The 13161-nt window shown below is 41.5% G+C and overlaps 1 protein-coding gene across 1 annotated transcript; it reads right to left on the minus strand.

The window, feature by feature from the left end:
- On the minus strand, positions 1 to 1732 carry LOC139415617 (centromere protein W-like). The gene is made up of 3 exons (XM_071163732.1): positions 1573 to 1732; positions 1253 to 1366; positions 1 to 255 (listed from the first exon to the last, which is right to left on the minus strand). The coding sequence occupies exons 1-3, from the start codon at positions 1657 to 1659 to the stop codon at positions 229 to 231; spliced, it is 228 nt and encodes a 75-aa protein (XP_071019833.1). The 5' UTR covers positions 1660 to 1732; the 3' UTR covers positions 1 to 228.
- Positions 1733 to 13161: the final 11429 nt, after the last annotated feature.

Genomic DNA, 13161 nt, shown 5'->3' on the forward strand with positions numbered 1-13161 from the left:
AGATAGATCTACAGAACACAACATTTAATTGGACAGCATATAAAAATGTTCTAAAAATCTCTGTGCATTGTGGAAATACAAAATGACAGACAAAACAGATCAAATGAATACAGACAAGAACTAGAGACCACAGAAAAGATTAAAAATATAGGTTCAATATATAATTCAGGCCAATCTGACAATTAATAAAGTTGTTGAATCATGTTCATGTAGAACGGCCTCTCCTCTTCACCCTCGGGCTCGTTTCAGCAGTTTCTAAGGAAAGACAAAAAATCATCATTGACATTTGGAAAGTAGCATGATAAAGTCAGGAATCATAAGACAATCCTCTGACAAATGAACTGAAGGAATAGGACATCTCAATGTAGGATATCCATTAATCCACATGACTCGACTACAGCTGTATAACATTTAGCCACCTTGAGAGACATTTGCTGACGTGTACCTGTCCGGCGGCACTTTTCCCACGTCGGAGAGCATATCCTTGGATTGTTCCGAGGAAATCGTTATTTGCGTCGCCAAGCAGTACCCAGAAAATAATTGCATCCCATTGTTAGACACCCCGCCCAAATCAAAACCAAACGTGGATTCCATGTTGTGTCTTGCTTAGCTTGCCCACGTGAATTCTTTCCACACATAAAATGTATGCATGCTTGACTACATCACTTTTTCTAAATGGCATATTATTATGATGATATTTTTAGCACGCACACCTGTCTGTTTCACACCTGTTTGTCTAGCTAATAAGCCTCGTAATTGGGCAGCATGTTTGGTTTGGATTTGGAGGGGGGTGGTAGCATCTAACAATTGGATTCAATTCTTTCCTTGGTACTGCAAACAACGATTTCCTATAAGAACCGTCCACAGATAGTTGTATTTGTCCATGTTGCTAAACAGGCACAGGTAGGCAAATATCTCACACGCCACTTCAAAAGGTATGTCCTAAAACAGAATATTACAGTTTAAATAACTGTATATGACGAAGGGTCTGTAGGGCTAACTCACTACCACAACATCTATGACGTCAATACAGCAACCACAGACATTTGCCCCTCTCTCTATAAAGTATATTTTTTAAAGGTAACAATTCAATATTGTTATGTACTGATCTGAAAACCCATCACATTAGCGGGAACTTGCTTTCACCTGTCCAGGCTATTTCAGATCAGTGCTGATGAAGGAGAGAAAGACCCTTTAGCCCATTGATATGCACCCTGTGTTCTGCACCCAATGTTGCTGGGAATCCCCATACCTTGGATACTGCTTTGACGTGATGTGCTTTGATAGTAGCCGATTTCTCCTCGAAAGCTTTCGTCCTCGCCTCTTCTGCGAGGCTATGCAGAAATAGCAGCACGTTCAGCTCAACCTAAAATTGACATTCAAATTCAGGCACTGAAACACATGAAAATTAGAGAACTATCCTACTTGCTAGGCTAAGTTACACAGCTACTATAACGATAGCTGTATTGCATGTTTACCTGTGCGTGAAAGCTGTTCGTGTTAAAACAGTGTTGTAACGTTTAGCCTAGCTAGCATGTTAGCTAGCTACGAGAGCATTTTTAACAAACATACCATTACATCTGCCGCTGTGCCTATACGAATGTTGGCTTTATTCCTCATTAGAGACTTTAATGTAGCCTTGGGCACCTTTTTCAACATATTGCCAAACTTGTAGTTAGCAACATTAGCTAGTTATCCTCAGCACGGTGACCGTTGTTTAAGTTTTTCAATCTCCCGCGTTGCTCACTACCGGCGCATAATGTGACGTCAGGATTTTAAATAATGTTCAATGATTTGCTTTATAATAACACATATTCATATTGGTTCTTTCAATTGAAAATATAAAATTAATATTTATTTAGTTGAGGTGATGGCCATCTAATGCTGCATTCATAGCCAAGTGGGAAGGTGGTAATTACCAGTTATGAAGTCATAAATACCATTTGGATGCATTCAAGTGCTTTGAACTAGCTGAGAAACGCCGATTCGATCATGGCCAACAAGCTGGGTCAACCATAAACTAAAAGTACATCTATCATGCTTGATTCTAATGTTCAAAAAACATATTAATAGAGTGCTTTTTATAAATAATGTTTTGTTGTTTTTACGCACTGACTTTTGATGGGAAAATGCACATGTTGTTTTTATTCACGTGAACATTTCTCGCCAATTGGATGGAAACCTAGCTATAGACACCACAGGAGGTTGGTGGCACCTTAATTGGGGAGGACGGGCTCATGGTAATGGCTGAAGCGAAATAGGTGGAGTGGTATCAAATACATCAAACACATGGTTTGAGCCATCCTCCCCTCAGCAGCCTCCACTGATAAACACGCTAGAGACTCTGGCAAGTGTGCTAGTACAGTGTCACTTTGATTATGCCTGCACATCATGGTTCACCAGCAGCTTTAAACATCTAAATAAGCTTCAGACCAGCCAAAACAAGACATGTACTTAAACTCCCCCTGATACTCATCTGGAGGTCAAGCATTTTAAGCAGCTAGGTTGCCTATCGGTGGAAAAATAGTACTATTAATTCAACTTGATCCACAGAATTATCACGGACTCAGCCCCCAGGTACTTATCCAACCATTTTTTTTTTTATTAGAGATGTCCACCAGCATAATACCGGAGCTGTGTAGCAACCATTTGATGAAAAAGTTTAATGACATTCTGAGATTGTCAAGCCAAGCCTTCGATACTGGGTAGGCCTATAAGGTAGGGAGGGATGTCATTTCTGTTTGTCAAGTTTTTTTGGGGCGTTGAAAATGCAAACCATGATATTAAAGCGCCCAAAGTCGGTCTGCTTTGTTTATTGGTTGTGTGGTGCATTGGCACTGAAACCTGTTGGTGAAAAAGTGTTGCAAAATGTACAAAACATTAAGAACACCTGCTCTTTCCATGACATAGACTGACCAGGTGAATCCAGGTTAAAGCTATGAACCCTTATTGATGTCAGTTGTTAAATCCACTTCAAATCAGTGTAGATGAAGGAGGAGGGGGGAGACAGGATAAAGAAGGATTTTTAAGCCTTGAGACATGGATTCTGTATGTCAAATCAAATGTATTTAAATCAAATGTATTTACAGTGCCTTGCGAAAGTATTCGGCCCCCTTGAACTTTGCAACCTTTTGCCACATTTCAGGCTTCAAACATAAAGATATAAAACTGTATTTTTTTGTGAAGAATCAACAACAAGTGGGACACAATCATGAAGTGGAACGACATTTATTGGATATTTCAAACTTTTTTAACAAATCAAAAACTGAAAAATTGGGCGTGCAAAATTATTCAGCCCCTTTACTTTCAGTGCAGCAAACTCTCTCCAGAAGTTCAGTGAGGATCTCTGAATGATCCAATGTTGACCTAAATGACTAATGATGATAAATACAATCCACCTGTGTGTAATCAAGTCTCCGTATAAGTGCACCTGCACTGTGATAGTCTCAGAGGTCTGTTAAAAGCGCAGAGAGCATCATGAAGAACAAGGAACACACCAGGCAGGTCCGAGATACTGTTGTGAAGAAGTTTAAAGCCGGATTTGGATACAAAAAGATTTCCCAAGCTTTAAACATCCCAAGGAGCACTGTGCAAGCGATAATATTGAAATGGAAGGAGTATCAGACCACTGCAAATCTACCAAGACCTGTCCGTCCCTCTAAACTTTCAGCTCATACAAGGAGAAGACTGATCAGAGATGCAGCCAAGAGGCCCATGATCACTCTGGATGAACTGTAGAGATCTACAGCTGAGGTGGGAGACTCTGTCCATAGGACAACAATCAGTCGTATATTGCACAAATCTGGCCTTTATGGAAGAGTGGCAAGAAGAAAGCCATTTCTTAAAGATATCCATAAAAAGTGTTGTTTAAAGTTTGCCACAAGCCACCTGGGAGACACACCAAACATGTGGAAGAAGGTGCTCTGGTCAGATTAAACCAAAATTGAACTTTTTGGCAACAATGCAAGACGTTATGTTTGGCGTAAAAGCAACACAGCTCATCACCCTGAACACACCATCCCCACTGTCAAACATGGTGGTGGCAGCATCATGGTTTGGGCCTGCTTTTCTTCAGCAGGGACCGGGAAGATGGTTAAAATTGATGGGAAGATGGATGGAGCCAAATACAGGACCATTCTGGAAGAAAACCTGATGGAGTCTGCAAAAGACCTGAGACTGGGACGGAGATTTGTCTTCCAACAAGACAATGATCCAAAACATAAAGCAAAATCTACAATGGAATGGGTCAAAAATAAACATATCCAGGTGTTAGAATGGCCAAGTCAAAGTCCAGACCTGAATCCAATCGAGAATCTGTGGAAAGAACTGAAAACTGCTGTTCACAAATGCTCTCCATCCAACCTCACTGAGCTCGAGCTGTTTTGCAAGGAGGAATGGGAAAAAATTTCAGTCTCTCGATGTGCAAAACTGATAGAGACATACCCCAAGTGACTTACAGCTGTAATCGCAGCAAAAGGTGGCGCTACAAAGTATTAACTTAAGGGGGCTGAATAATTTTGCACGCCCAATTTTTCAGTTTTTGATTTGTTAAAAACGTTTGAAATATCCAATAAATGTCGTTCCACTTCATGATTGTGTCCCACTTGTTGTTGATTCTTCACAAAAAAATACAGTTTTATATCTTTATGTTTGAAGCCTGAAATGTGGCAAAAGGTCGCAAAGTTCAAGGGGGCCGAATACTTTCGCAAGGCACTGTATATAGCCCTTTGTACATCAGCTGATATCTCAAAGTGCTGTACAAAAACCCAGCCTAAAACCCCAAACAGCAAGCAATGCAGGTGTTGAGGCACGTTGGCTAGGAAAAACTCCCTAGAAAAGCCAAAACGTAGCAAGAAACCTAGAGAGGAACCAGGCTATGAGGGGTGGCCAGTCCTCTTCTGGCTGTGCCGGGTGGAGATTATAACAGAACATGGCCAAGATGTTCAAATGTTCATAAATGACCAGCATGGTCAAATAATAGGTTTGGGACAGGTAGCACGTCCGGTGAACAGGTCAGGATTCCATAGCCGCAGGCAGAACAGTTGAAACTGGAGCAGCAGCACGGCCAGGTGGACTGGGGACAGCAAGGAGTCATCATGCCAGGTAGTCCTGAGGCATGGTCCTAGGGCTCAGGTCCTCCGAGAGAGAGAGAAAGAGAGAATTAGAGAGAGCATACTTAAATTCACACAGGACACCGGATAAGACAGGAGAAGTACTCCAGATATAACAAACTGACCCTAGCCCCCGACACATAAACTACTGCAGCATAAATCCTGGAGGCTGAGACAGGAGGGGTCAGGAGACACTGTGGCCCCATCCGATGATACCCCCAGACAGGGCCAAACAGGAAGGATATAACCCCACCCACTTTGCCAAAGCACAGCCCCCACACCACTAGAGGGATATCTCCAACCACCAACTTACCATCCTGAGACATGGCCGAGTATAGCCCACAAAGATCTCCCCCACGGCACAACCCTCTACCGTGCCATCCCTAGGAGGGGTGAATCACTTAAGTGGGTTTTTTAATGTTATTATTTTACCTTTATTTAACTAGGCAAGTCAGTTAAGAACAAATTCTTATTTTCAATGATGGCCTAGGAACAGTGGGTTAACTGCCTTGTTCAGGGGCAGAACGACAGATTTGTACCTTCTCAGTTCGGTGATTCAAACTTGCAACCTTTCGGTTACTAGCCCAACGCTCTAACCACTAGGCTACCCTGCTGCTACCCTGCCGCCCCTGCCGGTTGAGTCACAAATGGGATCTTCCTGTCTGGGTTGGCACCCCCCTCCTAGGGATGGCACGGAAGAGCACCAGTAAGCCAGTGACTCAGCCCCTGTAATAGGGTTTGAGGCAGAGAATCCCAGTGGAGAGAGGGGAACCAGCCAGGCAGAGACAGCAAGGGTGATTCGTTGCTCCAGTGCCTTTCCATTCACCTTCACACTCCTGGGCCAGACTACACTCAATCATAGGACCTACTGAAGAGATGAGTCTTCAATAAAAGCTTAAAGGTTGAGACCGAGTCTGTGTCTCTCACATGGATAGGCAGAACATTCCATAAAAATGGAGCTCTATAGGAGAAAGCCCTGCCTCCAGCTGTTTGCTTAGAAATTCTAGGGACAATTAGGAGGCCTGCGTCTTGTGACCGTAGCGTACGTGTAGGTATGTACGGCAGGACCAAATCAGAGGGATAGGTAGGAGAAAGCCCATGTAATGCTTTGTAGGTTAGCAGTAAAACCTTGAAATCAGCCCTTGCCTTGACAGGAAGCCAGTGTAGGGAGGTTAGCACTGGAGTAATATGATCATATTTTTTGGTTCTAGCCAGGATTCTAGCAGCCATATTTAACACTAACTGAAGTTTATTTAGTGCTTTATCCGGGTAGCCGGAAAGTAGAGCATTGCAGGAGTCTAACCTAGAAGTAACAAAAGCATGGATGAATTTTTCTGCATAATTTTTGGACAGAAAGTTTCTGATTTTTGCAATGTTACGTAGATGGAAAAAAGCTGTCCTTGACACAGTCTTGATATGTTCGTCAAAAGAGAGATCAGGGTCCAGAGTAACGCCGAGGTCCTTCACAGTTTTATTTGAGATGACTGTACAACCATTAAGATTAATTGTCAGATTCAACAGAAGATCTCTTTGTTTCTTGGGACCTAGAACAAGCATCTCTGTTTTGTCCGAGTTTAAAAGTAGAACGTTTGCAGCCACCCACTTCCTTATGTCTGAAACACAGGCTTCTAGCGAGGGCAATTTTGGGGCTTCACCATGTTTCATTGAAATGTACAGCTGTGTGTCATCTGCATAGCATTGAACGTTAACATTATGTTTTCGAATGACATCCACAAGAGGTCAAATATATAGTGAAAACAATAGTGGTCCTAAAACAGAACCTTGAGGAACACCGACATTTACAGTTGATTTGTCAGAGGACAAACCATTCACAGAGACAAACTGATATATTTCCGACAGATAAGATCTAAACCAGGCCAGAACTTGTCCGTGTAGACCAATTTGGGTTTCCAATCGCTCCAAAAGAATGTGGTGATCGATGGTATCAAAAGCAGCATTAAGGTCTAGGAGCACGAGGACAGATGCAGAGCCTCGGTCTGATGGCATTAAAAGGTAATTTACCACCTTCAAAAGTGCAGTCTTAGTGCTATTTTCCTCAAAGAAGTTCATGAATTTATTACTGCTGAAGTGAAAGCCATCCTCACTTGGGGAATGCGGATTTTTAGTTAGCTTTGCGACAGTATCAAAAATAAATTTTGGATTGTTCTTATTTTCCCTCAATTAAATTGGAAAAATAGGATGATCGAGTAGCAGTAAGGGCTCTTCGATACTGCACGGTACTGTCTTTCCAAGCTAGTCGGAAGACTTCCAGTTTGGTGTGGCGCCATTTCCGTTCCAATTTTCTTTAAGCTTGCTTCAGAGCTTGGGTATTTTCTGTATACCAGGGAGGTAATTTCTTATGAGAACTGTTTTTAGTTTTTAGGGGTGCAACTGCATCTAGGGTATTGCGCAAGGTTAAATTGAGTTCCTCAGTTAGGTGGTTAACATATTTTTGTCCTCTGGCGTCCTTGGGTAGGCAGAGGGAGTCTGTAAGGGCATCAAGGAATATTTGTGTTGTCTGTGAATTTATAGCACGACTTTTGATGCTCCTTGGTTGGGGTGTGAGCAGATTATTTGTTGGAATTGCAAACGTAATAAAATGGTGGTCCGATAGTCCAGGATTATGAGGAAAAACATTAAGATCCACAAAATTTATTCCATGGGACAAAACTAGGTCCAGAGTATGACTGTGACAGTGAGTAGGTCCAGAGACATGTTGGACAAAACCCACTGAGTCGATGATGGTCTGTGGACTTTTCCATGTGAATATTAAAGTCACCAAAAATTTGAATATTATCTGCTATGACTACAAGGTCCGATAGGAATTCAGGGAACTCTTTGAGGAACGCTGTATATAGCCCAGGAGGCCTGTAAACAGTAGCTATAAAAAGTGATTGAGTAGGCTGCATAGATTTCATGACTAGAAGCTCAAAAGACGAAAACGTCATTTTTTAAAACATTCACAACAGATTTCACAAAACATTAAGTGTGTGCCCTCAAGTTAACACATATCTACAACATAAAATCCATGTTCTCGTGTGTTTGTATGCATGTGTCTCTGCCTATGTTTGTGTTGCTTCATTGTCCCACTGTTCCATACGGTGTATTTTTATCTGTTTTTTAAATCTTAATTTTACTGCTTGCATGAGTTACTTGATGTGGAATAGAGTTCCATGTGGTCATGGCTCTATGTAGTACTGTGCACCTCCCATACTCTGTTCTGGACTTGGTGACTGAAGAGACCTCTGGTGGCATGTCTTGTGGGGTATGCATGGGTGTCTAAGCTGTGTGCCAGTAGTTCAAACAGACAGCTCGGGGCATTCAACATGTCAATACCTCTCACAAATAAAAGTATTGATGAAGTCAATCTCTCCTCCACTTTGAGCCAGGAGAGATTCAAATCAAATTGTATTGGTCACATGGCCGAATACAACAAGCCCTTAACCAGCAATGAATTTCAAGAAATAGAGTTAAGAAAATGTTTAGTAAATAATTATACAGGGGGTACCCATACCGTGTCATTGTGCGGGGTTACAGGTTAGTTGAGGTAATTTATAAATTGACTATTCAGAGGTAATGAACAGCGAGTAGTAACAGTGTAAAACAAAGAGGGGGACGGGGGGGGTGTGTGTGTGTGGGGGACGGGGGGAGGCATTTGATTAATTGTTCAGCAGTCTTATGGTTTGGGGTAGAAGCTTTTAAGGAGCCTTTTGGTCCTAGACTTGGCGATCCAGTACCGCTTGCCAGAATGACATGCATATATTGTTAGCTCTCTGTGTACATCTAAGTCCCTTTTTGTGGCACCTGACCACACAACTGAACAGTAGTCCAGGTGCAACAGAACTAGGGCCTGTAAGACCTGCCTTGTTGATAGTGCTGTTAAGAAAGCAGAGCAGTGCTTTATTATGGACAGACTTCTCCCCATCTTAGCTACTGTTGTATCAATATGTTTTGACCATGTTAGTTTACAATCCAGGGTAACTCCAAGCAGTTTAGTCACCTCAACGTGCTCAATTTCCACATTTCTCATTGCAAGATTTAGTTGAGGTTTAGGGTTTAGTGAATGATTTGTCCCAAATACAATGCTTTAAGTTTTTGAAATATTTAGGACAAATGTATTCCTTTCCACCCATTCTGAAACTAACTGTAGCGCTTAAGTGTTGCAGTCATTTCAGTCGTTGTAGTAGCTGACGTGTATTGGGTTGAGTCATCCGCCTGCATAGACACTCTGGCTTTACACTCTGGCTTTACTCAAAGCCTGTGGCATGTCGTTGGTAAAGATTGAAAATATTAAGGGACCTAGACAACTGCCCTGGGGAATTCCTGATTATGTTGGAGAGGCTTCCATTAAAGAACACCCTCTGTGTTTTGTTACTTTTTTACCCCTATTGGTAGTTACAGCCTTGTCCCATAGCTGCAACTCCCATACGGACTCGGGAGAGGCGAAGGTCGAGAGCCATGCATCCTCCGAAACACGACTCTGCCAAGCCACATTGCTTCTTGACACACTTCTCGCTTAACCCAGAAGCCAGCCGCACCACTGTGTCGGGGGAAACACCATACAACTCTCGACCGTATCAGCGTGCATGCACCCGGCCCGCTACAGGAGTCGCTAGAGTGCGATGGGACAAGAACATCCCAGTCGGCCAAACTCTTCCCTAAACTGGACAACGCTGGGCCAATTGTGCACCGCATCATGGGTCTCCCGGTCACGCCCAGCTGCAATACGGTCTGTAACGATGCCTCAAGCACTGCAATGCAGCCTTGGACTGCTGCGCCACTCGGGAGGCCAGACAGGTAACTCTCAATCCACAATATAGCAGGGGGTGTAAAGTCATAACATATACGTTTTCCAGCAGCAGACTATAATTGATTATGTCAAAAGTCGCACTGAAACAGCCCCCACAGTATTTTTGTTATCAATTTCTCTCAGCCAATCATCAGTCATTTGTGTAAGTGCTGTGCAATTTGATTGTCCTTCCCTATAAGCTTGCTGAAAGTCTGTTGTTTACTGTAAAATAGCATACTATCTGGTCAAACACTATTTGTCCCAAAAGTTTATTAAGGTTTGGTAACAGGCTGATTGGTTGGCTATTTGAGCCAGTAAAGGGGGCTTTACTATTATTAGGTGGGGGAATGACTTTAAAAATAGTATGATATGTTACGTTTGGTATGGTTTCATAAGACAGATAGAAAGTAGGGTGATCGGTCGGGCATATAACGCGAACATCTAGCAACCCAAATGTTGCGAGTTTGAATCTCATCACAGACAACTTTATCATTTTAGCTAATTTTCAAATTTTGAACTACTTACAACTACCTAGCATGTTAGTGAACCAGCCCCCGAACCCTAACTTTAACCATTTTAGCTAACCCATCCCTTAACCTTTAAAAAAAACTCCTAAACCTAACCTAACCTAACCCCTAGCCTAGCTAATGTTAACCGGTTAGCTAAAGTTAGCTACCTAGCCAGAATTCATAACATATCATACGTTTTGCAAGTCGTAACATATAGTACGTTTTGCGAATTCGTAACATATTGTACATTATGAAAATTCGTAACATATAATACTAATTGTATTTCGTGACATATCATACGAAATGGGGGATGCACATCCACAAATTAATACTACGAAACCTTTCATACTATTATATTATATGGAGAGTCTCAGATGTATGTACAGAATAATACACAAGGCTCTGAGACCAGGGGGGGTTTGCCAACCAGTTCAATGTATTCCAAAACACTGGTGATAACCAAAGATACCAATACCTTAGTTAGAAAACAATGTCCCCCATTGCAACCTGGTCTAAGAGCACTTTGTATTATTCTGTACGTAAAGCTGAGGTACTATTTAGTATGATATGTTACATTTCATATGGTATGTATTAATTTGTGCATGTCCATCACCCATTTCGTATATGTTACAAATGACAATTTATGTTATATGTTTTACAAATAAGCAAAACATACAGTGTGTTACAGATTTTCAAAATGAATGATATGTTACAAATTCTAGCTCGGTGGCCAACGTTAGCTAGACTAGGAGTTTAAGTTTAGGAGTAAGGTTAAAGGGTTAAGTTCAGGGTTAGGTGAAGGGTTAGCTAAAAGGGTTAAGGTTAGGGTTAGCTAACATGCTAAGTAGTTTCTGGTAGCTAAAAAGTAGTATGTAGATGAAAAGTTGCTAAAATGCTAAAGTTGTCCATGATGAAATTACAACCTTTTGAGTTGCTAGACATTGGTGTTATACTCCCACCCATCCAACCACCCTTATTTCATCTTTGCCTTGAGTAACCATCTGTCTTATGTAACCATATCAAATATACAGTGGTCAGAAAAAGTTTGTGAACCCTTTGGAATTACCTGAATTTCTGCATAAATTAGTCATCAAATTTGATTTGATATTCATCTAAGTCACAACAATAGACAAACATAGTGTGCTTAAACTAATAACACACAAATTATGGATTTTTCTTGTCTATATTGAATACATCATTTAAACATTCACAGTGTAGGTTGGAAAAAATATTTGAGCCCCTAGGCTAAGGACTTCTCCAAAAGCTAATTGAAATCAGGAGTCAGCTAACCTGGAGTCCAATCAATGAAACAAGATTGGAGATGTTGGTTAGAGCTGCCTTGCCGGTTAAAAAAAACCACTCACAACATTTGACTTTGCCATTCACAAGAAGTATTGCCTAATGTGAACCATGCCAAGCTGGAAAGGGTTACACAAGTATCTCTAAAAGCCTTGACGTTCATCAGTCCATGGTAAGACAAATTGTCTATAAATGGAGAAAGTTCAGCAATGTTGCTACTCTCCCTAGGAGTGGCGGTCCTGCAAAGATGACTGCAAGAGCACAGCGCAGAATGCTCAACGAGATTAAGAAGAATCCTAGAGTTTCAGCTAAAGACTTACAGAAATCTCTCAAACATGCTAACATCTCTGTTGAGGAGTCTACGATACGTAAAACACTAAACAAGAATGGTGTTCATGGGAGGACACCACGGAAGAAGCCACTGCTGTCCAAAAAAAAACATTTCTGCACGTCTGAAGTTTGCAAAAGTGCACCTGGATGTTCCACAGCGCTACTGGCAAAATATTCTGTGGACAGATGAAACTACATTTGAGTTGTTTGGAAGGAACACACAACACTGTGTGGAGAAAAAAAAGGCACAGCACAGCACACCAACATCAAAACCTCATATGGTGGAGGGAGCATCATCATTTGGGGCTGCTTAGCTGCCTCAGGGCCTGGACAGCTTGCTATCATCAAAATAAAAATTAATTTACAAGTTTATCAAGACATTTTGCAGGAGAATGTTAGGCTATCTGTCCGCCAATTGAAACTAAACAGAAGTTGGGTGATGCAACAGGACAACGACCAAAAACAGAAGTAAATGAACAACAGAATGGCTTCAACAGAAGAAAATACCCCTTCTGGAGTGGGCCAGACAGAGTCCTGATCTCAAACCGATTGAGATGCTGTGGCATGACCTCAAGAGAGCAGTTCACACCAGACATCCCAATAATATTGCTGAACTGAAACAGTTTTGTAAAGAGGAATGGTCCAAAATTTCTCCTGACCGTTGTGCAGGTCTGATCTGCAACTACAGAAAACGTTTAGTTGAGGTTATTGCTGCCAAAGGAGGGTCAACCAGTTATTAAATCCAAGGGTTCACATACTTTTCCAACCCCGCACTGTGAATGTTTACACGGTGTGTTCAATAAAGACATGAAAATGTATAATTGTTTGTGTGTTATTAGTTTAAACAGACTGTTTGTCTATTTTTGTGACCTAGATGAAGATCAGATGAAATTTGATGACCAATTTATGCAGAAATCCAGGCCTTTCCAAAGGGTTCACATACTTTTTTTTGCCACTGTACATATCATACTACATGGAGTCTCGGCTTTACATACAGAATAATATGAAATGCTCTGAGACCAGATTACCCTCTGGCATGTTCTATTGAGAACAGTTTGGGACTCGTTGATTCCTTCTCAAATATATTTTACTTAAGTCAGACGAAATTAACTGGAATACACTG

The sequence above is a fragment of the Oncorhynchus clarkii genome, chromosome 8 (assembly GCF_045791955.1).
Source record: "Oncorhynchus clarkii lewisi isolate Uvic-CL-2024 chromosome 8, UVic_Ocla_1.0, whole genome shotgun sequence".
Taxonomy (NCBI): domain Eukaryota; kingdom Metazoa; phylum Chordata; class Actinopteri; order Salmoniformes; family Salmonidae; genus Oncorhynchus; species Oncorhynchus clarkii.